Raw genomic sequence first — 25,638 nt, 5'->3', positions numbered from 1 at the left:
CAAGGTAAGGAAGATGCTAATTCCCCAACCAGGGGTGTTGGCCACTGTCCAGAATAACCAGGGTGGCAATAAAGGCCCCTCACCCTCCTCTCCTGCCCTGCAGGCCGGCCTTTGCTGGGAACAATGGGCTGGGGACAACCCTCCTCGCCCTGACCTTCCCCCTCTGCTGCTGAGGACGCCCCGAGGGTAGCCCCAGGAGTGCAACCGCCAGCCACTGCAAAGCACATTGGCCAAACCGGGGGGAGCACAAGGTGGAGACAAGGGCCGGCTTTCTGAAGGGATTCAGGGGCGGGGGGTGGGGCTGATGGGATTGTTCATAAGCACCTAACTCCTCACTGCAGAAACCCAGGTTCCTGACTGCTGGGGGGGGGGGCACTGACCCCGGGGACCCCCACTCCAGCTGCCTCCTGCTCTGGGGGGGGGGCGGGTAGGGGCGGGAGCGGGATCTCCCCGCGAGCAGGAGGCTGCTGGAAGATGGAAAGGCTGAGGACCGCTAAGGCAGCCAATCGCGGGATGGGGGTGTTGGGTTGGGGGGGTGCTGGGTTGTTGTGGGGGGGCCTGCTGGCTTCCAGTTCCCCACGTGGTTTCCAGGAAACCGCGTCTGGCTGGTTTCCAAGTCCTGGTTTCGCCTCAGTCACGGGGTGGGGGAGTAGGGGGGGCTCCAGGAGATAAATCAGGTCTGGAGCCAGCGAGCCCGGGCTGCTTGGGCCAACTTTCACTTTCCGGCCGAGCGGGAGCTTTATAAGGAGAGCCGGAGAGCGGGGCGCCGTCCGCTCCTCCGCCCGCCGGGCCAGCAGACGCGCCGCGCCGCTACAGGTGAGAGCCCCCGGCCCCTTTCTGGGGTCCCCCAGTTCGGAGCCGGCTGCGGAGGGACGGCGCCCACCCCCCCCCAACACCCCCTCTCCCGGCTCGGAGCCGGCTGCGGAGGGCCGGCGCCCACCCCCCCCAACACCCCCTCTCCCGGCTCGGAGCCGGCTGCGGAGGGCCGGCGCCCCCCCCCAACGCCCCCTCCCCCAGGCTGGGAGCCGGCTGCGGAGGGCCGGCGCCCCCCCCCCCCCAACGCCCCCTCTCCTGGCTCGGAGCCGGATGCGGAGGGACGGCGCCCACCCCCCCCCCCAATCACCCCCTCCCCCGGCTCGGAGCCGGCTGCGGAGGGCCGGCGCCCCCCCCCCCCAACGCCCCCTCCCCCAGGCTGGGAGCCGGCTGCGGAGGGCCGGCGCCCCCCCCCCCCCCAACGCCCCCTCCCCCAGGCTGGGAGCCGGCTGCGGAGGGCCGGCGCCCCCGCCCCCAACGCCCCCTCCCCCAGGCTGGGAGCCGGCTGCGGAGGGACGGCGCCCCCCCCCCCAACGCCCCCTCTCCTGGCTCGGAGCCGGATGCGGAGGGACGGCGCCCACCCCCCCCCCCAATCACCCCCTCCCCCGGCTCGGAGCCGGCTGCGGAGGGCCGGCGCCCCCCCCCCCCCCAACGCCCCCTCCCCCAGGCTGGGAGCCGGCTGCGGAGGGCCGGCGCCCCCCCCCCCCCCCCCCAACGCCCCCTCCCCCAGGCTGGGAGCCGGCTGCGGAGGGCCGGCGCCCCCCCCCCCCCCCAACGCCCCCTCCCCCAGGCTGGGAGCCGGCTGCGGAGGGCCGGCGCCCCCCCCCCCCAACGCCCCCTCCCCCAGGCTGGGAGCCGGCTGCGGAGGGCCGGCGCCCCCCCCCCCCCAACGCCCCCTCCCCCAGGCTGGGAGCCGGCTGCGGAGGGCCGGCGCCCCCCCCCCCCCCAACGCCCCCTCCCCCAGGCTGGGAGCCGGCTGCGGAGGGCCGGCGCCCCCCCCCCCCCCAACGCCCCCTCCCCCAGGCTGGGAGCCGGCTGCGGAGGGCCGGCGCCCCCCCCCCCCCCAACGCCCCCTCCCCCAGGCTGGGAGCCGGCTGCGGAGGGCCGGCGCCCCCCCCCCCAACGCCCCCTCCCCCAGGCTGGGAGCCGGCTGCGGAGGGCCGGCGCCCCCCCCCCCCCAACGCCCCCTCCCCCAACGCCCCCTCCCCCAGGCTCGGAGCCGGCTGCGGAGGGCCGGCGCCCCCCCCCCCTCCGCCCCCTCCCCCTGGGTGCAGTGGAGGCCCTTGCGGGTATGTCTGCACTGCAATTAAACACCCGCGGCTGGCCTGCCGGGCTGCAAACTCGCCCTGTAGACGTGCAGGCTTGGACTGGAGCCCGAGTGCGGGGACTGTGCCTAGGCGGACAGGTCCCAGGGCCCGGGCTCCAGCCTGGCCCAGATGTCTACACAGCAATTTTTAGCCCCCCAGCCTGAGTCAGACCAGACACCGGCCGTTCCACGGGGCTTTTATTTCAGTATCGAGGTACCAGAGACTCCCCTGTCGTTTCCACACGCCCTCCCCGGGCTTCACCCCAATGGCCCGTGGCCTCCGGTTCGCAGCGTCGCTCTCTCGGGGCCCACGTCAGCCGCAAAGTGGGTAACTCACTGACAGGCTTTGCACCCCCCCTCTAGCCCAGCAGTGCCCCTGTACCTCACCATCACTACCGCTGGCCTCTGCCGGGCGGGGCAGTCACCCTGGGAAGGAGGGACAGCCAGGTTTCTTTAATTGAACGCACTCTTAGATTTTTGTTTTTTTTAAAAAATAAATGTAGTCCAGAGAGACCCATCCATGAGATTCCCAATTCTTAGTCAAGAGCGAGAGACCGTCCCTGCCCCAGCTGAGATCAGGGCCCTGTTGTGCCAGACGCTGCCCAGACACACAGCGAGAGACCGGCCCTACCCCAGCTGAGATCAGGGCCCCCTTGTGCCGACTGCTGCCCAGACACAGTGAGAGACTGGCCCTGCTCTGAATGGGTCAGTCCAGACAAGATAGACAAAGGCCGGGCAGGTCAGCAGAGAAAGGAAGGGGTTTCCCCAATATCCATGTGTTAGAACTGGCAAGAGAACCCAGCCGCTCTGACTCCTAGCCCAGTGCCGGACCCACTGGACTCCTGGTATAGTGGGGCCTGCTCCAGCTCCTTCCCTGGCTCTGGGCAGCCCCTTGCTGCCTGAGGTTAAGGAAAACACATGAGAAGGCTGAAAACCAGGAGATTTTAAGAAAGAGTCCAGGTGGGGCTGGGCCTAGTGGTTCTTGGTGTCTGGGCTTCCTGGGGCTGCCCTGCCCTGCGGTTTTCCACACCGGGGCAGGGGCCACAAGCCGGGGTAACTGGAAGTTCCCCATCCCCCTGGGACTCCAGGCACTGGGGACAGAAGACAGAACTGTCACAACAAAGATACAAGAGGCTCCCCCCATCACCAAACTCAGCCTGCGCAGCTGTCAGCTTAAAGGGATTTTGGCTCCTCCTTTCTGGTGATTCCAAAGGGAGTTAGGAGCCGAAATACCTCTGAAGGTCAGGACCCTTCTTTCCATGGCGAAGATGACGCTGCTGGGTGCTTTGGGAATCAGCCCCCAGCGTTTTCGAGTGGCGGAAAACATCTCGCTGTGGCAAGTTTGTGGTGCTTTGTTCTTTCCTCTCTTGTGCTGAAACTTGCTCAAAACATGCCTGAGCTGGAGATCCAAAAACCACTGGCTTTCTTGTGAGGTCTTGGGCCTTCCTGGCTGTGTCTGGGCACTTTCAGTGCGTTGAAATCAGGAAGAGCAGTTGGGCGACATTTTATTTTGCGCAACTAGGATTGTCGGACTGGCCAGACTGGCTCAGCCCAGAGGCCCTTTGACTGTGTCCTGTCTCTGATAGTGATGGTACCAGATGCTTCAGAGAACCCCACAGTAGCAGGTTAGAGAGATTCTGACAGCAGGGACAGTTCCTGCCTGACAGCCGTTAGAGGTGGGGTCATGCCCTGGAGCATGAGACTGTTCAATCTTATCAAACTTAACAAAAAAAATTTATTTTCTAATGTCATTCTGGCTCTCCTCATTAGCCATATCAATGTCAGATCCCTTTCTGGGTCTTGCTGGGCTCTTGGCATCAGCGAGATCATGAGGCAGTGAGTTCTACAGGCAAATCCCAGGGTTGTTGTGAAACAGCATTCCTTCTACTCCATTTCACAGGGGCTCCCTATCGGTTCCATCACACATCCACTTGTCCTTGCGCTGGGGATCCTGGAAACTCTTTCACCCCCTCACCGGCGTTCTCTGCTTTGTTTCCCAGCCCCGCGATGCTCTCCCTGTTCTCAGGCACAGAGAGCGAAAGGGAGAGGCTCGTGCGCGCCAGCCAGTCGCTGCTCGACTCCCTGCAAGGATGCATCTCGGCCACCCGCACGCTGCTCTGCATCCTCACCCAGCACCTTGACACCAGCGTGTCCCTGGAACCGGTGGGGGGCGACGTCGACGTGGGGGAGAACCTGGAGCACCTGCTGCGGGCAGCGCAGGAGATGCACGCCACGGCGGAGCAGACGGACAGACACGTGCAGAAGAACACCAGCCGGGACCTGTACGCCCGCATGGCCTCCCCCCACACCTCGCTGCAGGAGAAGGGAGCCATCGTCCGGGACTTCCACCAGGCCACCCTGGGGATCTTCGGCAGCGTGGGTGGCCCCGTGGTGGCCGTGCTGCTGCGGAACGCCGGCCTCCCCGAGCGGCTGGAGGCGGCTCTGCGGGAGGCGGAGGCCTCCCCGGTGCTGCGCCTGCCGATGGACGCCCTGCGCCGGAGCAGTGAGGAGATCGCCAGGGCTGTGTCTGCTTGTGCCGCCCCTGGGGGCCCAGCTGGGGAAACGGCTGCAGGGCCCCCCAAGAACGGCCCCTTCTCCGGGACTGGCGTGATGCAGAGCCTGGGCGACTACCTGCCCGATGCCCTCACAGGGCGCCGGGCTAGGAATGCCCTGGCAGCAGCCGCCGGGCACCTGGAAGAGGCGCTCCGGGCTCTGGCACCGGCCTGCAAATCTTTCCAGTTGGCGGCTGCCGCGGCTGAGGTCTACATGGCCCTGATCACAGAGCAGCAGCCGGGAACGGGAGAGGGCCCGGGCCAGAATCCTCCCGGCGTCGCCCATGGAGCTGCGCAGGCAAAGCCATGACAGCACCCCCCTCAGCATGGCACACGCACCGGCAGGCTCTGCCCTGGGCTCTGCGCCGGTTAACGAGCCCGGCACAGCCCAGCATGTGGGGCTGGCAGCCGGGAACCACAGCAAATAAAGGGACCCGAGCAAAACCGTGGGCCTGAGTCTTAGTGGTTTGTCCCGGCTGGCGTGCTGGCCCACCCGCCTTCGAACCAGACTCCCCTCCCGGCCCCTGGTGTAAATCAGGAGTGACTTGTGGGGGGCAAGTCTCCTCTCTGATGTAAATCAGGAGTAACTCCATGGGTGTCAAGGGGCTGATTCCCTCTCCCTCTGGTGTAAAGCAGGAAGAACTCCCTTGGACTCAATGGGGCTGATTCCACCTCACTCACCCTGGTGTAAATCTGGAGTAACTCCAGGGGGTCAATAGGGCCAATTCCCCTTGTGTGATGTAAATCCAGAGTCACTCCGTGTGTGTCAAGATGCCATTTCCCCCCACGGTTTAAGTCGGCAGTAACTCCACTGGAGTCAATGGGCCCGATTCCCTATCACTCACCCTGGTGTAAATCAGGAGTAATGCAAAAATGCCATTTTCGAAAACGATTTTTGGGTTCCACTAAAACAAAAACATTTGAGGTTTTGGTTAGAAATCGGGAAGAAAGGCAGCGAATATTCTCCTGCCACGTTCAAAATACAGAAACCTGCTGGGTTTTAACCGGAAAACAAAAACCTGAGCCACAAATATTCCGGTTCCTGCTTTTCCTGCCTCTTTTTTTTTTTTTTTGGTGGGGGGAAGGGCAGTGAAAAAACGAAAAAAAACAGAAAGAAAAACAAGTCTGGAGGGGAGGGGGGTGGGTTGAAAGTTGGTGATTTAGGGTTTTTTAAAACTTCCCTTTTTTTTAAACAAATGAAAAAAGTTTGAAAACTGTCACCTGACTTTTCTTTTTTACGTTGAAAAGGACCCCTTGGTCCCAGCTTCGGGTCCCGTTTTCTCCCAGGTTTTGCAAACCGCCTCGGTTCCCGTGCAAACGGGGAGCCCGGACGTCTGGACATCAGGGGCTTGGTGTCAGCCAGGCAACTAAACCTTCCCCTCCCGCAAAACAAGTGTCCCGTTGTTCACACTCCCTCCCTGGTCCCGTCCTGCCAAGCACAAACCCGACCTGCCAACGGCCCCGTTGAACCAACCCCCGCAATGGGCTCTCCAAAGACCCCAGCTCCCCGTGTCAGGTGGGGGGTCCTGGGGCTGGAGAGCGGGTCCCGGGTCCTGGCCTCCCACCTCTGCACAAAGCCAACTCTCCCTCCTCGGGGGGCAGGGTGGACGCCTGGCTCCCCTGCCCCGTAACCATAGCACTGCATGGGCCTAACACAGGCCAAGCCTGGCTCGAGCCCTCCAATGGGGGTTACACAGACCCCTCCCGCCCCTTGGCTTGACCCACAACGGCTCTTCCCCACCAACGCAGCCCCCCACCTTGCCTTGCACTCCATGCGCTGGCAACTCCCCCTGCTGGGCCCGTTCTGTGGTTTCAGCCCCAGGCCAGGCGTTTACATGGCATCCGCTTCAAGCAGCTCCTGGTTCGGGTGCCCATTGCCCTCGCTCCGGGCTCCAGCTTTCTGCCCCCACTTCTGCCAGCATTTCCTCCCCAAATCTCCCACGCTGCCCCCCTCCCCAAATTTCCCTCGCTATCCCTGTCCCGCTCCCCAAATCTCCCGCGCTGCCCCCCGTCCCGCTCCCCAAATCTCCCACGCTGCCTCCCTCCCCAAATTTCCCTCGCTGCCCCTGTCCTGCTCCCCAAATCTCCTCTCCCCTTGTCCCGCTCCCCAAATCTCCCAGGCTGCCCCCTCCCCACACACCCTGTCCTGCTCTCCTTCTGCTCCCCATCATTTTTGTGTTTGGCCAACGGCGGTGGGGGAAGGATTAAGAAGATCCTGGCTCTCCCGCCATTTATTTAAGTTTTTGGAAACCTATTTTTAATGGAACACCCACCATTTGAACCCAAAATGTCCCTGTTGCCAAATGGTTGAAGCCATCATTTAAATATCTATGTATCTATCTATCCGCATACACTCCCTCCCTCTATCTATCTATCTAACCAGAACTCTAAAGTTTGACCCACAAGTGTTCTTGGTCCACTTTTTCGCTCTGTGTGCCGGGGGGCAACCTGTGGCCTATTCTGGGACCTCCTACCCCCCAGGCTGGGCAGACTCAGGAGTCCAGCCCCACAGGGCAGCCAGGGGCTGTGTGAGTCTGAGCTCATTCCCCAGGGGGGGATGGTCAGGTCTGGACATTGACCCGGCCCGTGGCGCTTTGCCTGGGCTGGACCAGAACCCACCCACCCTACAGCGGGCCAGCCCCCATTAAAGTCTCGCTCTGTCACTGGGGAAGGCACGCGGCTTCACCATCTCCTGGGACCGAACCTCAGCACCTCCAGCCCCCTCCCTCCAGCGACTCCACTTGAGACGGGCATCTGAGGGAGACGTGAACCCCCAAAGGGGCACTGCCCCCCCAGCATCAACTGGGGCTCCCAGCTGGTGGGGGAAGGGCAGGCGGGTTTCTCAGGTGGCTACACCCAGCATGGCCAATCCTCGGTCAGCCCAGAGAGCCGGAAGCTACAGCCTGGGCCAAGTGTGTCCGCCCTTGGCTCCCGCTCCTCCAGCTGGCTTCCTGCAAGGGGGGGTCACCCTGGGCGTTAGTTGCTAGGTCAGAAATGTCCCGGCAGGTTGGCTTTGCCATTGTCTTCATGGACTCGCCAGTGACACTGGCCCCAAATCGAGACAGCCAGGGATCCTCTGGGTGGCAGCCTGCGCGAGAGAAAACAGCCCTTTTCCAGCCCCTAGGGGCCAGCGCAGCACATATGGGAAACTGAGGCACACACGGTCTTCATACAAAGTAGTGGAGACACTTTCCACTGCGCTACTCCATGCAGGTGCAACCTAAGACTCACAGGAAACATGCGTGAGCAGAGCTCCCACGACTGCCAGCTGGCATGGACACAACCATGAGACTGAGTAATTCCCCCGCCCCACGTGTCTTGAGTTTAAGGGAACACACACACAGAGCAGGGCTTGTCTCCTCCAACACACACACACACACACAGAGCAACTCTATGTCCAAAGGGTTCCTATGTCACTGTGCATCAGATAAGCGCCTCCACCCCCAAAGATTCCCCTCATGTGACTGGGGTATGTGGCCCAGCCTGCCGGGTGAAGTGGTGTCTGGGGCGGAGCAGGAGTGGAGTATGGGCGGGGCCACAGGTGGGCTGGGGAACTAACATCCCCGAGTGACAGTTTCACCCACCACCCATGACAGCAGGTAAGAGCAGGTCGGCTCCCGCACACCCAGTGTGCTCTCCAATCTCCTTAGGAAGGGCTCATATTCACAGAGCCGAATGCGTCGGTGCACGTCTCCCCCTGAAAGATGGTACAAACAGGTCGTCAATACGTAGGCTGGGACTCTCCTCCAGCTTGGGACCACCCCCGCAGTTCAAAATCTTTGTCCACCAGCCATGTTTCCAAGTGTTGAGTAGTGGGGGGAGTGAGGCCAAGTGATGATGTCTCTTCCCTTCTTTATAGTTTCTTGAAGCTTGCTGAAAAGATCTATGCTGCTACATGGGGGTCAGTCAGTCCCCATAGGTCAAGCAGTCTCCATTGCTTATGTGAGCTCTTTGAGAAGTCTCCACTGCATACAGTCTCTGGGATAGTGGATTCTTTCCTTGGTGGGTGTTGACGAGCCATGAACTGCTGTCCGGCAACATCATTGTTGTGCCTGAAAGGCTGATTCTGGGTGTTCCCAACCTCACAACATATTTCAGTAACACATCCAGCAATACTTAACAACTTCACATACAATGATAGCACATATCTGCAGAAAAGGACCTAGGGGTTACAGTGGACGAGAAGCTGGATATGATTCAACAGTGTGCCCTTGTTGCCAAGAAGGCCAATGGCATTTTGGGATGTGTAAGTAGGGGCATTGCCAGCAGATCGAGGGATGTGATCATTCCCCCCTATTCGACATTGGTGAGGCCTCATCTGTGTCCAGTTTTGGGCCCCACACTACAAGAAGGATGTGGAAAAATTGGAAAGAGTCCAGCGGAGGGCAACAAAAATTATGAGGGGACTGGAACACATGAGTTATGAGGAGAGGCTGAGGGAACTTGGATTGTTTAGTCTGCGGAAGAGAAGAATGAGGGGGGATTTGATAGCTGCTTTCAATTACCTGAAAGGGGGTTCCAAAGAGGATGGATCTAGACTGTTCTCAGTGGTAGCTGATGACAGAACAAGGAGTAATGGTCTCAAGTTGCAGTGCGGGAGGTTTAGGTTGGATGTTAGGAAAAACTTTTTCACTAGGAGGGTGGTGAAACACTGGAATGCATTACCTAGGGAGGTGGTGGAATCTCCTTCCTTAGAAGTATTTAAGATCAGGATTAACTAAAGCCCTGGCTGGGATGATTTAGTTGAGGATCGGTCCTGCTTTGAGCAGGGGGTTGGACTAGATGACCTCCTGAGGTCCCTTCCAACCCTGCTATTCTATGATTCTATGACCCTGATCTAAGTCAAGGCCTGTGTAATGTGGTTGGGTCCTTGATCTCTGTCAGGGTCCCGTGCAGCAGCCGGCACAATGGGGGCCCTGATATGGGCAGGATCTGTGCAGAGCTTAGCACAATGGGGTCCCAGATCTTGGATGGGGACTGCACGATGCCCCATACAATGGGAGCCCTGATTTCAGTCTGGGTCTTTCCCGCGCCTGGCACAATGGGACCCATATCTCAGTAGGCGCTGCTCTGGTGCAAATAATAATAAAAGTTGTACCCTGGGAGGGTTTGGAAGCATCTGGCTGTTAAACCCCAACCGGAGAGTAAATTCTTAAATTGCTCCTGTCACATTTTTGTTTTATTCCTGAGCTGCAGTTTGAGCTACTGCTGCAGAGTTTATACACTGATTTGCTTGTTGAGGCTGAGCTTAGGACTGGCCAAGTGTCTGGGAATCACTGACACTGCTTAGACTAAACTGGGGCATGTGGACTGTAGTTGCATTGAGCTCTGACAGTGGTTGGTTCATATGATGCTATAAACCACTTTTTTGCAACAGATTTACTGTGTTCTGCAATCAGTAACTGTAGTGAGGCCATATTGGAAATCCTGGGACTTCTAAAGGCCCCTCCCCCAGCCTAGCAGGAAGGACCACTGGACCCAGGAACCAAATGAAGACGGGGGACAGCTAAGGAATAACAGGGACAGGAGTGAAAGTCATAGGTTCAAAACTAGGGGTACAGAGGGGTACACCAAGCAGAGAACCCCGGACAGTGCCCACTGCTCCTCAAAGTTGTCAAGGGAGCTTGCAGATGCCACTCAGAGGAACTCTGCCCAGATGTATGAGACCAGGGAGGAAAGGAAATAAGCCACACTGGTACGGAGCACCCCTCATCTAGCATCCTTCTGCTGATATTGTAGATGGTGCCTTTGGCCAGGGCCTGGAAGAGGTTCATAGAATCAAATAATAGAATATGAGGGTTGGAAGGGATCTCAGCAGGTCATCTAGTCCAACGCACATTCTGCATGAGGGAGAGGGTACGGGGGTCTCTGCGGGGAACTGTGACTCTTCGCTGCCATGAGGCGGGCCGGGTGGCTCGGTATCCTTTACTGCCTTGTCTCTCCCCCCCGGGCTGTGAGCCCGGGCTGCCGTCGGGCATAGGGGCACCAGTTTAACAATACTGCGTAGGGCCCCATAAATCCTAAGGACGTCTCTGCTGAAGATGTTGCATCCAGCAGGGCAGCCAGTGGAGAGGAGTGGTGAGTGAGTGCCTGGGCAGCGGAGTGAGAAAGGGGCCTCTTTACCCCAGCCCCGGGGTGGGAGGTGAACTCTGCAGATGCACCTCTGAACTCTGGGGCTGCACTGACCAAGGGCAGCAACTGTGAGTGGGGTGCAGAGAAGGGACAGGCAGGCTGAAGGGACTTTTGGGTTGCTGAACTTGAGGGAAAAGGACACCGGCCAACCCACTTGGGGGTGGGTCTTTTGCTCATGGTTTATGTGCATGAACTCTGTTTGTGGTGTTTTCCCAAATTAATGCCAAGTTACTTCCCTCCTTTTATTCAAAGTTTCTTTGCTACACTCAGACTCTGTGCTTGCGAGAGGGGAAGTATTGCCTCTTAAAGGCGCCCAGGGGGTGGTGTGTAATTGTCCCAGGTCACTGGGTGGGGACTCGGGCCAGTTTTGTGTTGTATTGTTGAAAAGGAACCCCTCGATACTGAGCCCAGCCCTTTTTGCTGCCAACTCTGACTGGCAGAAGGGTTACATCTATCCACAGCTGCAGAGTGAATCATTCTGTCCTCAGCAATTGGAGGTCCTCTTCTCTTCTCCCCGGGGCAGCCTGGTAACCCCTTCCTCAGCCTTCTTCCAAGTAGAGGATAGACCTGAAACCCTGAACTCTCTGCCCCCACCCCAGGTCCGGTGCACAAACAGAAACATGGGGAATTGGACCCCTGGCACTCTGTCTCCTGCTTTGGAAGACCTGAGGCAATCAGGCACTGGGCTGATTCTCAGCCATAGAATCATAGAATCGTAGGACTGGAGGGACCTCAAGAGATCATCTAGTCCAGTCCCCTGCACCCATGGCAGGACTAAGTATTATCTAGACCATCCCTGGCAGGGGTTTGTCTAATCTGATCTTGAAAACATCCAATGCCCCTCTGCCATGTACATTGGCCAGACCAGACAATCTCTACGCAAAAGAATAAATGGACACAAATCCGACGTCAAGAATTATAACATTGAAAACCCAGTTGGAGAACACTTCAACCTCCCTGGACACTCAATAACAGACTTAAAAGTGGCAATTCTTCAACAAAAAAAATTTCAAAAACAGAATCCAACAAGAAACTGCAGAACTGGAGTTCATTTGCAAACTGGACACCATGAAATTAGGCCTGAAAAAAGACTGGGAGTGGATCATAGAATATCAGGGTTGGAAGAAGAAAAGGAGGACTTTTGGCACCTTAGAGACTAACCAATTTATTTGAGCATGAGCTTTTGTGAGCTACAGCTCACTTCATCGGATGCATACCGTGGAAACTGCAGCAGACATTATATACACACAGAGATCATGAAACAATACCTCCTCCCACCCCACTGTCCTGCTGGTAATAGCTTAGCTAAAGTGATCATCAAGTTGGGCCATTTCCAGCACAAATCCAGGTTTTCTCACCCTCCACCCCCCCACACACAAACTCACTCTCCTGCTGGTAATAGCTCATCCAAACTGACAACTCTCTTCACAATGTGCATGATAATCAAGGTGGGCCATTTCCAGCACAAATCCAGGTTCTCTCACCCCCTCACCCCCCCTCCAAAAACCACACACACAAACTCACTCTCCTGCTGGTAATAGCTCATCCAAAGTGATCACTCTCCCTACAATGTGCATGATAATGAAGGTGGGCCATTTCCAGCACAAATCCAGGCTTTCTCACCCCCCCCCCTTTTTTTTCCCGGGGACACACACACACACACACAAACTCACTCTCCTGCTGCCAGCTGAGCTCCCCCTTTCCCAGAAATGGGAGAAAGCCAGGAAGCGGGCCTGGCTCTCAGTCAGTAAACAAAACTCTGGATGACCTTAATTCTTGCATAGAAACACAGGCGAGGGACTGGCATTTGAAGCTGTTTAGCCTGGCGTCCATCCAACAGCCGCGTGAAAGCTTCTCTCCCTCCGCAACAGAAGATAGTTCCCTACAAGATATTACAGTGATGAGGTCCCCGGGGTGCAACATGAAGTGTGGGGCTGCTGAGCCCCTATTTCCCACCAGCCTAGGCTGCCTCTCACGCTGTGATGCTGATGTCAAGCTATACACCTCTGATAGGCACTGCACTGTCACAGCCGTCCATAGGCAGGGAAATACCCAACCGAGTTCCATGAATGCTTCTCCCAGCCACTCATGAACCAACATAAGGAGCATTGTGTGGACGTGCACAAGTGATGTAATTACAGTAGTTTGTGACCGTCAATGGACCTTAAGTTGACTCCACTCTGTAGTGTAGATGTGGCCCAAGGCAGGAGACGTGGCCCAAGGCAAATGGAACTCCAATTCTTGAAAGCGATCAGGAAAGAGCTGACACACACATGCATCCTTCTCCCATTTTTTTAAATGAGTTAATGGAGAGGATACGCAACATCACTAGAGATATAACCAGGACAAAACCTAAATCTCTAGCATACCAGTGCCAGGCCTTAGCCACCGATCCACACCCCGTCTGGCATTGGATGTGATAAATTTTAAATGCTGAATCTGATCAATTCCAGAATTTCAGGGCATGTTCTAGGCAACAGTGGTCAGAACTCTGTTGATTTGGGGGATATTCAGAACATTGAAAGAGGGGGAAATGGGTGACATATGGAATCACTCTCATTTTAATAAAGAACAGGAGGACTTGCGGCACCTCAGAGACTAACAAATTTATTTGAGCATGAGCTTTCGTGAGCTACAGCTCACTTCATCGGATGCATATGGTGGAAAATAAAGTGGGCAGATTTATATTTTCCACTGAATGCATCCGATGATGTCAGCTGTAGCTCACGAAAGCTTATGCTCAAATAAATTGGTTAGTCTCTAAGCTGCCACAAGTCCTCCTGTTCTTTTTGCGAATACAGACTAACACGGCTGCTACTCGGAAACCTCTCATTTTAATAGCAGCCATTAGCACCTTGCAGCGTAACAATACCCCTGCTCATCCTTCCAATAGAGTAATGTGTCAACACCCTAAATGACAAACTATCCCTGTTGGGACCCAAAGGAGAGATATTCAGCCAGCAAGGGCAGCTGGAGAGAGAAGGCTTCATTCATCCAGGGCCATCCTTACCCATATGCAAACTATGCAGCTGTGTAGGGCACCAGGAAATTTGGGGCGTGCTGCTCCAGTGGCCAGCCCGATTCCCCAGCCGGCTGAGCCTGCCAGGAAAGCTGCCCCCGCCCCTGCTCCGCCCCCACCCCGCCTCTTCCCCAAAGCTCCTGCCCCAGCTGTGCCCCCGCGCCACCTCTTCCCACCCCTGCTCCGCCCCAGTCCCTCCCCCACTCCACCCCTTCCCCAAAGCCCCTGCCCCTGCTCCGCCCCCACGCCACTTCTTCCCACCCCTGCTCCACACAAGACCTGCCCCCACTCCACCCCTTCCCCTGAGCTATGTCCTGGGGGACTGCAGCAGGGGTCGGGCGGGAAGTGGAGTGACCCTGCCCCAGCCAGGTCCGCTCCTCCGGCTCCCAGCCACACCGCCGGTGAGTGCTGGGGGGCAGTTCTCCCCTACCCCCCAAGTCCCAAGGCTGAGAGCCAGGGGAGCAGAGCGAAGCGGGCTGGGGCCAGGTCACTCCACTTCCCGCTGCCCTGTGAGTGCAGGGGGGTGGTTTCTCCCCTGCCTCCGAAGCCCCAAGCCTGCTCCTGCCCCCCACAGAACTTGGGCGCAGGCCCCCGCGCGGATGCCTGGGGCCAACTCCCCCACCCCCCACAGAGGGGCTGTGTAGGGCACCACGATGTCTAGGGACGGCCATACATTCATCCTTACCTCCTTCCTAAACTCCTGCCACCTCAAAGCCTGCTCAAGGCAAGGAAGAGAAAGCACCAGCTGTCTGCACCTCCCTTGCCTAATGGGGGGAAGGAAGGTACTTTGGAGCTGGGGAAGACACACACAGACCCAGGCACAGTATGGAGAATGGGTGGCCCTCTGGTATGGGTGGAGAATGGGGAACCCTGGCAAGAGGGGATGGGGGACACACAGTGCAAGGAGGAGATTGCAAGGCACTGCAGGGAGCCCAAGAAATAGAGGGGGATGGGAGGGTGGCACACAGGGAGTAGGTGGGGGGAATGGAGGGGTGCAATGAGCTCGGCCTGCAAAGTTACAAAATGTGCAACCCTTTAGACTTATCTCTACACTACAAAGAAACAACCCTCCTCTCCCGGAGCCAGGGGTACAGGCCAGGTTTCCTAATCTCCAGTGCGGTACCTCTGACTAGAAGCAGCATGACATAGAAGCAGCATGTCTGGGGCTCTGACCCCAAGCGGGCGTTTGCCTCTTGGGTTTTTTGGTAGGCTTTCCTGAGCTCCTTAAGTTTCACGCAGCACTGCTGCGGGTCCCTGTTTCGCCTCTGTCCTTCATGCCCTTGGAGATTTTTTCAAATATTTTGGCATTTCATCTTTTGGAACGGAGTTCTGATAGCACGGATTCGTCTCCCCATACAGCGATCAGATCCAGTACCTCCTGTTCGGTCCATGCTGGAGCTCTTTTGCGCTTCTGGGACTCCATGGTCACCTCTGCTGATGAGATCTGCACGGTCACCTGTGCTGATCCGCTTGCCATGCTGGCCAAACAGAAAATTAAATTCAAAAGTTCACGGGGCTTTTCCTGTCTACCTGGCCAGTGCATCCGAGTTCAGAGCGCTGTCCAGAGCAGTCACAATGGAGCACTGTGGGATAGCTCCCGGGGGCCAATATCATCGAATTGCGTCCACACTACCCCAAATTCGACCCAGCGATGTTGATTTCAGCGCTAATCCCCTCGTCGGAGAGGAGTACAGAAATCAATTTTAAGAGCCCATTAAGCCGACAAAAATGGCTTCATCATGTGGACGGGTGCAGGGTTAAATCGATCTAAAGCTGCTAAATTCGACCTAAACTCGTAGTGTTGTTGCCGGCACCCAGTACCGAGAGGCAAAACAACAGCAGGGGTTTGTTACCCGGTATGTTTTACTTAATAATCACAATGGGGTGGAGAAGCAGAAAAGTTTATTTGCAGCTGCAAACAAGGTACAGGGAGAACAGAATTTTAAATCCTGCACACCAGAGCAGGTCATTATATATATTTTTTATATTTTTTAATGTTACTGCACTACACATTAGCCACTTAAAACTTTGCACAAATATTTTGCCTTTTTTATATGGGTTACAACAATGTTTATTTTCTGCAACCTCTAACAAGCATTCCTAGCAACTTAAACAACCAGCACATCCTGTTTGGCCTTGTAACTGTCTCCTATTATTTTTAACTTGGTGTCAGCAAACCTTACACTATAAGGCATTATCTGCGGCTGCAACATTGTTTTAAGACCAAAAGAGCTTACTCAAACCAGCCAGGCCTGAATTCTATTAAGGGGGGTTAAGAAGAAGCCCTTTGGCCTTCAACAGGGAGACTTCCTCGACCCTTATGGCCTTTTATCCCCTCGACTTAACTAGTGGCCATGCCCTGGGGTCTCCAACAGTGTAGACCAGGGCTGAGTGTGTCTTGCCTAAAGTGCTTGGGGGACTCTGCTCAGGAACTAGAGCTGTTGCATGTCCTCTTCACATGGAGGGAGGGGCAGACTGGATAATAAACTTACACTGGTCAGGCTTCTGACCAGAGCAGGATGGTACAGCCCTGGAGTCCTAGGGGGAGAGCTGGGGGAATTGGCTGGAGCCTCTCTATTGATGGTTCGTGAGTGGCTGGGAGAAGCATTCAAGTAACTCAGGTGGGTGTGTCCCTGCCTGTGGATGGCTGTGTTAAGGACCTGGAGGGGTTTGCAGCTTGTCACAGCATCACAGTGTGAGAGGGAGCCCAGGTTGGTAAGACAGAGGGCTCAGCGGGACCCCAGTTCCAGGTTCCTGGGGAACTGGTCACATCTGTATTGTGCAGGCAATGGGCAATGTGGATTCAATTGCAATGTGTGCTCATTGCTTGTGGCTTTATCATCATTCAACTGCCCCCTCCCCCCATAGAAATGCTTTTAACCTTTAATAAATGCCCAAGGAATTTGATCTGGCACTTGGTGCATCTGAGGTTTATTGCAGTTAGGAAACACGGATTAAAGGGCATAAAATGGACCCAAGCGTCAGCCTTGCTGGTTGAGTGTTTGGACTGGATCTTTGTATGTTGGAAAGGGAGTCGGTGTTTATAGGGATATCAGTGTAACCCTTCCACCAGTGCTGGCAGCCAAAAGGGGTTCAATTTCCGAGGGGTTCCTTCTGCAAACTTAAAATCGACTTGAGCCACACCCAGAAACCTATGGAAAGTATCTATACTGCCCTGTGTATACCGCTCTGGGCACCCGTGATAGTCAAGGCACCCCACTGAAGCATTGACTCCTGGCAGGTTCCATAGGCGCTGACTGCGTGGGTGCTCTGGGGCTGGTGCACCCATGGAAAAAATTGTGGGTGTTTAGCACCCACTGGCAGCCCCATGGATCAGCGCCTCCCCCTCCCTCCCAGCACCTCCCAGCTGCTGCAATCAGTTGTTCAATGGGGTTCAGGATATACAGGAGGAGGGGGAGACACGGGGATGAGAAGAGGCAGGGCAGGGGAGGGGGCTTGGGGGAAGGGTTGGAGCGGGGGTGGGGCCCGGGGCGGAGTGGGGGTCGAGAACCCCTTGGGAACTGGGGAAGTCGGCACCTCTTGGGAGTTCAACAAAGAAAGCTTTATTATTAGCGGGGACAACAGAATAAACCTGGGGATGCCAGCAATTAATACATCAACAGTATCTGGGGTGTAAGACACACACCCCTGATCCAGACAGTCTTACCAACAGTCCCAAGCATAGTGCGCCTATCTCAGTGGTGGGGGGCAGGTGCATTCTCGCCTCTTCCCTCCTCCCCTGCTCCCCACTCACTGTGTGTTGTCCAAGGCTGGCCAAGTCCAAACATTCAGGAAGGTCTATCGGCTGCCTGGCCTGCTCCAGAATCCCTGCAGCCTGACCCAGCCGAAGTGAGCGCAGGTTTGATTGCTGGGTAGGGAGGTGTAAGGGACCAGGGCATAGGCAGGGCCGGATTAACTCTCCTGTGAGCCCAGGGCTATTAGAGTTGGTGGGGCCGCTGTATACAAGTCTTTTTCCTGGGAAGGAGTTTGGTGCAGGGCGGGGGGGGCAGGGGATTGGGGGGCAGGAGGGGCTGCAGAGTCTGGGAGGCAGTTTGGGTGCAGGACAGAGCTCTGGGCTGATGCAGAGTGTCGGGGTGCAGGAGAGGGTGAGGGTTGTGGGCTCTGGGAGGGAGTTTGGTGCAGGAGGGAACTCTGGGCTGGGGCAGGGGATTGGGGTGCGGAGAGGGTGTGAAGTTCCCCTCTGGTATTATCCGGACTGGTGATCTGCTAGGTCACTCCAATCCTTGATTCTGGGAGCCAGCCTTACCCTGCTCTGCTGTGAGAACCCCCACTCCTGGGCTGTTCACTCACAGCCTCTGGCATGTAAACTGCTCCCAGCTACTTGCAATCAAATGACACTAGCCAATATCTCTGGTCCCAGACACAACCCTGGGAACCTCCATCTTGCAGTGTCCAGTCATGGCCGCTGGACGCTGCAAGCTTATATGAGTTTGTCAATTTAACAAAGAAATTGATATGTACCAGGCTTGTTATCCCAAGGGGAGTCTTTGACACGCTTCAAACCAAACACACGGCTTCAGGTAGAACAGACAACCAGATTTACTAAATATCAAGATAGATTTTTAAGTGATTATAAGTCAAAGCATAACAAGTCAGATTTGGTCAAATGATATAAAAGCAAAACGCGTACTAAGCTGATCTTAACACTTTCAATGTCCTTACAAACTTCGATGCTTCTCACCACAGGCTGGCTGGTTGCTCGTTAGCCAGGCTCTTCCCTTTGCTCAGTGCTTCAGTCGCGTGGTGTGGTGTCTGTAGATGTAGGTGGAAGAGAGAGGAAGAGCATGGCAAACGTCTCTCCCTTTTATCATGTTCTTTCTTCCCTATTGGCTTTCCCCCCCACCCTTCAGAGTCAGGGGAGCATTACCTTATCGCAGATCCAAACTGACCAAAGGAAGGGGGGTGACTCCCTCAAGGGTCTAACAGATTCTGTTGTTGCTGCCTAGGCCAGTGTCCATTGTTCCTGTGAGGCTGGGCTGGGTTTGTCCCATGCCTGTCCTGATGAGGTGTGAACTGCCCCTCTGCTCTTGGAGAGTTTTTGTCTGGGCATGCTTTAATCCATGAGGATACATTTTCAGCCTTATAACTATATACATGAAATTATAAGCTGTAACATCACTGTAACAACAATGCTCAGTACATCGTGAGCCTTCCAAAGACACCCGACATGACAAACTTTGCATTGGATACCATACAATCATTTTACAAGGATGAACATGGGGGTGCTAGGTGTTACCTGAGGTACAGAGCATCATAGAGGGGTGTGGGCTCTGGGCGGGAGTTTGGTGCAGGAGGGAGCTCTGGGCTGGGGCAAGGGATTGGGGTGCAGGAGGGAGTTCAGGGACTGAGAGGGAGTTTGGGTGCAGGAGGGGCTCTGGGCTGGTGCAGGGTCTTGGGGTGCAAGAGAGAGTGAGGGGTGTGGGCTCTGGGAGGGAGTTTGGTGCAGGAGGGAGCAGAGTGTTGGGGTGCAGTAGGGGGTGTGAGGTGCAGGCTCTGGCCAGGAGGCGCTTACCACAGGTGGCTCCTGGCCGGTGGCACAGCAGGGCTCAGACAGGCTGCCTGCCTGCAATAGCCCCACGCCACTCCCGGAAGTGGCTGGCTGCTGGCACATCTCCGCTTGTGCCTGGGGGGAGGGGGACAGCATGTCTCTGCGCTGACCGTGCCCACAAGCGCCACCCCCACAGCTCCCATTGGCCAATTCCCGAGATCGGGGCCCCATTATGCCAGGAGCTGCACAGCCCCTGGCTGAGATCAGGGCCTCCATTATCCTGAGCACTGCACAGCCCCACCGGTGAGAATTTTCACAAGATCTCAGCTCTCATGAACTCCTGGAAATGAGCAGGGAGATTTTCGAACCAGCCCAGCGCACTGCTGCTGACGGGGACAGTATGTCATCTGTGAATAGGCAGAGCCATGCTCAGACCCAGCCTTCTCCCTTGGCTGCTCTCTAGGTCAGAGGAGCCATGGGGAGCCCTGCAGCTGCTCTCGCTCGCCTGAAAGGCCTGGCAGGAAGACGGGGAGCACACGGCTTTCTCGGACCCCATCCCAGCTGGGCGCAGAGGAACAGAGGACACCGGCATTGGGGCCCGGCTATTTCTACTGATGCCAAGGGAGAGTCTGAGGAACCAGAGCCGGGCCCAGTCTTTTCAGCCACAACTTTTGCAGGTGAAAAACGCAGATTCATCGATTGCAGAGCCGGAAGGGGACTGCCCTGGGGCCCATCTAATCCACCCAGAGCAGGTGGAGGCAGGTGGAGGGTCCACGGCAGCTCCACACAGCTCCCCACCTGGCCCTTTCTGTGGCCAGGCTGCGGCTCCGACCCCCTCCCACCCACAGCCTCCAGAGCCAGGCTGGGGAGAGCTGCGCTGGCAGCTGGGGGGAGCCTGGGTCCCTCCACTTACCCTGGGCGGGAAGCCTGAGCAGAGATGCCCAGGAAGCTGCAGGCAGCGGCGTGTGTTCAATGTACCTTTATTAAACCAGCGCGGTGACTGTGAACCCAAAAGCAACAAATACCGATATTAGTGAATGAAGGTAAACGTGGATACGCGCTGCCTGGCGGGTATGGAATCTAACAACGTTATTAAGTTAAACATGATCTGTGGCAGGGAGTGAATGAGTCAATAAAGCATCACATGATCGCAAGATGCCGTGATTAGAATCGATATTGACTGTCAGCCTGTTTATATGGTGATGGCACATGGTACCGGGCCAATTATTGTGAGTTTGTATTACGGTAGCAAATAGAAACCAGGGCCCCATTGTGCCAGGCGCTGTATGACGATATAACACAAAGACTGGCCCTCCCAGAAGAGCTTTCAATCTAAGTGTAAGACTATTGGCAATAGGTAGATTCAACAAACAGGCCAAGAAAAAGAGCAAGGAAACAACAAGACGATACTGGTCAGCATGGAAAACCACACACAGAGCAAACCCACTGCCCCAGCATTGCAGCTAAATGCAACTGACCAGATTCACAGGGCAGGATTCTAAGGAGGCTTTTAGTCCTTGTCTTCAAAGGCCAGGTTTACTGGATCCACGGCTCTAACCCCCTACCCCGTGGATGCTCTTGTGCCGGTAGAACAGTGACATTCTCCGGTTCAGCTTAAACCCCCTCCCAAGTGATGTAAACGAAAGTGAAAAAAGCCACTCTTCTGCCAGCGTGAGAGCGTCCACACACAAGGTTACACCAGGATCACTCTATTGGTTTAAATTCACACCTTAGGTTATGCCGAAAAACTTTCCCATGAGGACAAGGCCTTCAGCTTCTAAGCTGCAACGGAGCTACAGCTGATCGGCACCAGCTGGGATCTGGCCCCACTGACTCCAATGGAGCTACGGCCCATTGACCCCAGCTGGGATCTTCCCCACTGACTCCAATGGAATGACAGCTGATCTGCCCCAGTGCGGGGATCCAGTCCATTCATGTTTGTAAGGTGCTCAGATACCGAAGGGATGGAGGAGCCCAGCGGGACCTAGGCTGATAGAACCGGATTCAGTATAATTTTATTTTTGTTGTATGAATGTGAAGAAGGAAGCTGCCTCATTCCTTGTGGGGTAAAACCTCAGGAGCACTGAGCTGTTACTGAGTCTGTCTCATTCATTATGGGCGCTTTGACTTGTGTGCAACGACGCCCAAGATGGTTTATGGTGGGCAATACACCGCGTTTATTGAGAGTACAATTTAAGTATTAAAATCAGCATGTGCTTCCATTCACACACACACACACACACACACACACACACAAAAGGTTCTGCAGCTGGATCTTACAGTTACCAGTCCTTAGTGTTGCTCGGTCAGTTCCAGTGGCCAGCTGAACCTGCACACGAGGGAGGGGAGCAGGGCTGTTGAATGCATTCGAAGCTCCAAGGTTGATGCAGAACGAACCCAAAGTCCCATGGCAATACACCCTTCTTTTATAGCGATAAGTTCCCATACAAGTCTATGGACATACCTGTGTTACACCAGAGCTGTCAATCACGAGGTATACAAGGTTGCTCTTAATTAGCATTATTGTGAGTTGTTACTGGGAGGATCTGCAGCTGTTTCTTTCTCATCCCTTTGGCTCAACTCCTTATCTCGTCCTTGGGGCGTATGCCTTTGCTTTAGGGTCATCAATCTGCCATCCGGGTGATTGATCATAAAGTTGGTGCCTCTTGACTCCTCCACTCCCTTCTTGACCATCCGGCCCAGTTGTCCTGACTCAGTTAATTAGCATACATTCTTCACTCCCATCAAACAGTAAATAACGCAATTACAATCATAAAACATCTGTCTTTCGAAGAACAAATGTTAACACAATCAGCAAAAAATAAACTCAGAATAATTTCTTCATACTAATTCAAAGCTAGCAAAATGGAGTATAAGGCAAAATAAGCAAAATTTTACTTAAGACAATTTCTTCTCGTTAGGCTTTTGGCCTACACATGCAACTCCTGGATGAAGAAGCAGGAATCTTTCCTGCTTGAAGTCCAAGACTGTGTCTTCTAGACAGCAGCAGGCTCATCCAATGCAACACCAAATCCTAGACGGTGTTTTCCCGTTCGGCCTCCAGAGCTTTGCTCAGAACCCGCTGGGTGTCGTCAGCTACAGAGGCCAAACACTTCCGCAGCATGAAGTACGTGGTAACCAGTGCCACCCCTCCTGACACCATGGCACCAAATACGGGGAGGCGCTTCCACGAATATTCCGCTACCATCATGGCAGCCCCCACCGAATCCAACAACAGCTTCAGAGCCATCATGGGGGTCGTTCCCAAGGACGTCATCACAGCCGTCAGCTCCCGCACGGGCTCCCCAACCTGGTGGGCGAGAGCAGAGAGGGACCTGTCGTCCACGCCAAAGCTGCTGTAGTGTTGGAACAGGTGTTTCCGGAAGCCAAAGAAGGTGCACAAGAAAGCGATGCCTGGGACAGGAATGGCAGCGAGAAGACATAAGAAAAGGGCTGTTTTCCAAATCTCCCCCTTCAGGTCGGCTTTCTTCTGGTTGACAATGCGGGAGGCGACAGCAGGCAGGCTAAGCAGGAAGGCGTGTCTCTTCAGGCTCGGCAGCTCCGTCTGCAAAGTTTGTCGCAGGAGGGGAAAATCGTAGCAGTTGGGTTCCCTACTCGAAACGACAAAAACCTGTGGGTGGCCCACTCCCTCAGCTGCTACGCCTCTCCTGCAGTCCTCCCTGATCTGCTGCAGGATCCTCTCCTGGTTGTAGCTGGAGGAACGCTGCCTCCTGGAAGCATCCAGGTCCACGTCGGCTTTGGAGCGCACAAAGTAGAACCTCTTGCCCATTCTCTGGATCTCACGGACCAGCCTGGCGTGGTCGGAGCGGAAGCGCTGGGAGCCGACGATGATGAAGAACTCGTATTGGCTCAAATTGAGCCGCTCACAGTAGGTGTCTAGAGGGAAATAGAATGTCCCCACCCCTGGCAGGTCCCAGAGCGTGACGCCTGGAAGGATGGGATCTGGATAAACCATCGGCTCCCTCATGGTATCTAACATCCCAGTTTCAGCAGCGCCTTCATCACCAGCACATAGCCCCCGCATGGCGTTGATGAGGGAGGACTTTCCGGAGCCCGACTCCCCCGTGATGGCGATGCTGAGGGTGTGGCTGTTAAACGACTCCAGCGGTCTCTGCTGCACATTAGAAATCGCATCTGTCAGCCTCCCTTCATAGACTGCGGCTTTGAACTCATCGAGAGCCATGGCGCTCAGTCTGCGGCAGAGAAGAAGAAACATTAGAAGGACCGCTATTCGACATTGGTGAGGCCTCATCTGGAGTACTGTGTCCAGTTTTGAGCCCCACGCTACAAGAAGGATGTGGAAAAATTGGAGAGAGTCCAGCGAAGGGCAACAAAAATGATTAGGGGACTGGAACACATGAGTTATGAGGAGAGGCTGAGGGAACTGGGATTGTTTAGTCTGCGGAAGAGAAGAAGGAGGGGGGATTTGATAGCTGCTTTCAACTACCTGAAAGGGGGTTCCAAAGAGGATGGATCCAGACTGTTCTCAGTGGTAGCAGATGACAGAACAAGGAGTAATGGTCACAAGTTGCAGTGGGGGAGGTTTAGGTTGGATATTAGGAAAAACTTTTTCACTAGGAGGGTGGTGAAACACTGGAATGCGTTACCTAAGGAGGTGGTGGAATCTCCTTCCTTAGAAGTTTTTAAGGTCAGGCTTGACAAAGCCCTGGCTGGGACGATTTGATTGGGGATCGGTCCTGCGTTGAGCAGGGGGTTGGACTAGATGGCCTCCTGAGGTCCCTTTCAACCCTGATATTCTATGATTCTACGATTGAACATTTCAGCTCCTAGTTAAGGCTATGTCCAGAAAATCCTGCGCCAACAGCACAGTGTCAAGCCCTCAAAAGTTAGGAAAAGGCACATTTATGGCGGCCCATGCAACCTTAACTCTGCCCCTTACGTATCGGACCCGTGCGCTGAATGAGGCAGGGGCTGTGTGGAAAAAACAGGAGTCGTTTGGTTTTAATCATTATTTATTATTTGTAGCATAGTAGTGCATAGGAACCCCGACCGAGATCAGGGACCCCATTGTGTGAGGTGCTGCACAGCCCCTGGCTGAGATCAGGGCCCCCATTATCTGAGCACTGTGCAGCCCCACAGGTGAGAATTTTCACAAGATCTCAGCTCCCATGAACTCCTGGAAATGAGTGGGGAGATTTTCGAGCCAGCCCAGCGCACTGCTGCTGACAGGGACAGTATGTCATCTGTGAATAGGCAGAGCCATGCTCAGACCCAGCCTTCTCTCTTGGCTGCTCTCTAGGTCAGAGGAGCCGTGGGGAGCCCTGCAGCTGCTCTCGCTTGCCCGAAAGGCCTGGCAGGAAGACGGGGAGCACACGGCTTTCTCGGACCCCATCCCAGCTCGGCGCACAGGGAACAGAGGACACCGGCATTGGGGCCCAGCTATTTCTACTGATGCCAAGAGAGAGTCTGAGGAACCAGAGCCGGGCACAGTCTTTTCAGCCACAGCTTTTGCAGGTGAAAAACACAGATTCATCGACTGCAGAGCCGGAAGGGGACTATCCTGGGGGCCACCTAATCCGACCCCCTGCGGGCCACAGGCTGGACACTGTCCCCAGCACGAGTTCCTCTGCAGAGCGGCTTAGCAGCTGCCCCAACAGAGCCCCGAACTGCAGCCACACCGGGGGAGGCGCGAAGGGGGCCCAGGGGCCGGGTGTTCCCCAGGAACTCACAGGAAGGGGGGGAGAGGAATTTGAGGATGGGGAGGAAAATCCCTAGCAAGGGGAATCTCTTACCGTCCCCAAGGCTGGGCTGTGCTCAGGGGGGGGTTGATGGTCTCTGGGAAGGGGCAGCAATCTGTGGGCACACGGCTCACCCCGTCCCGTCCACAGTGCCTCAGCTGCTGTCACCGTCTGTGGGCTCCTCGCTCCCCCTCCTCCTGCCGCCCCCTCTCTGTGCGGGGGCCTCCCCTGCCTGCCTTTGGCTGGGCCCCCGGCTCTCTCCTGCTGCCTTCCTCCAGCTCTGGCTCGCTCCTGATCAGCGAGTGGGGAAAGTGAAAGCAGCAGCTGGCTAGGAAGCAGGGCAGGGCCTCACCCCAGCCGGCTGGGGGGGGGGGGTAATAGGGGTGGGGCAGAGTGGAGCCGAGATACCTGCCCCCCCTCAGCAAGTTTCCAGGTGGACACACAGCCCTAAATGTCACAATGCAGTCAGGGGGTGACAGTGTGTACTTATAACACACACACACACCCCATACCCACAGAGCGAGCGAGAGAGAGCAGAACTCAGCCCCTCCAGCATGGGGCAGCATGGAAATATGCAGATACACTAG

The 25,638-nt window shown here is 55.9% G+C and overlaps 2 protein-coding genes across 3 annotated transcripts; one reads left to right on the top strand and one right to left on the bottom strand.

Annotated features, from left to right (window-relative positions):
- Positions 1 to 629: 629 nt before the first annotated feature.
- Positions 630 to 5,120, top strand: LOC140902742 (uncharacterized protein C12orf60-like). The gene is made up of 2 exons (XM_073323120.1): positions 630 to 816; positions 4,120 to 5,120. The coding sequence occupies exon 2, from the start codon at positions 4,127 to 4,129 to the stop codon at positions 4,979 to 4,981; it is 855 nt and encodes a 284-aa protein (XP_073179221.1). The 5' UTR covers positions 630 to 816; positions 4,120 to 4,126; the 3' UTR covers positions 4,982 to 5,120.
- Positions 5,121 to 21,497: 16,377 nt separating this feature from the next.
- Positions 21,498 to 25,339, bottom strand: LOC140902449 (interferon-inducible GTPase 5-like). 2 transcript variants are annotated; one of them, XM_073322538.1, is made up of 2 exons: positions 25,106 to 25,339; positions 21,498 to 23,545 (listed from the first exon to the last, which is right to left on the bottom strand). In XM_073322538.1, exon 2 carries the CDS (start codon positions 23,533 to 23,535, stop codon positions 22,366 to 22,368), a length of 1,170 nt encoding a protein of 389 aa, XP_073178639.1. In that variant the 5' UTR covers positions 23,536 to 23,545; positions 25,106 to 25,339; the 3' UTR covers positions 21,498 to 22,365. The 2 variants fall into 2 exon arrangements, with proteins under 2 accessions (XP_073178639.1, XP_073178638.1); XM_073322537.1 differs by lacking the exon at positions 25,106 to 25,339 and having other exon boundaries at positions 21,498 to 23,568.
- Positions 25,340 to 25,638: the final 299 nt, after the last annotated feature.

The sequence above is a fragment of the Lepidochelys kempii genome, chromosome 24 (genome assembly GCF_965140265.1).
Source record: "Lepidochelys kempii isolate rLepKem1 chromosome 24, rLepKem1.hap2, whole genome shotgun sequence".
Lineage (NCBI taxonomy): Eukaryota > Metazoa > Chordata > Testudines > Cheloniidae > Lepidochelys > Lepidochelys kempii.
The sequence above is the reverse complement of the archived record's forward strand: the minus strand, read 5'-3'. Positions and strand labels throughout refer to the sequence as shown.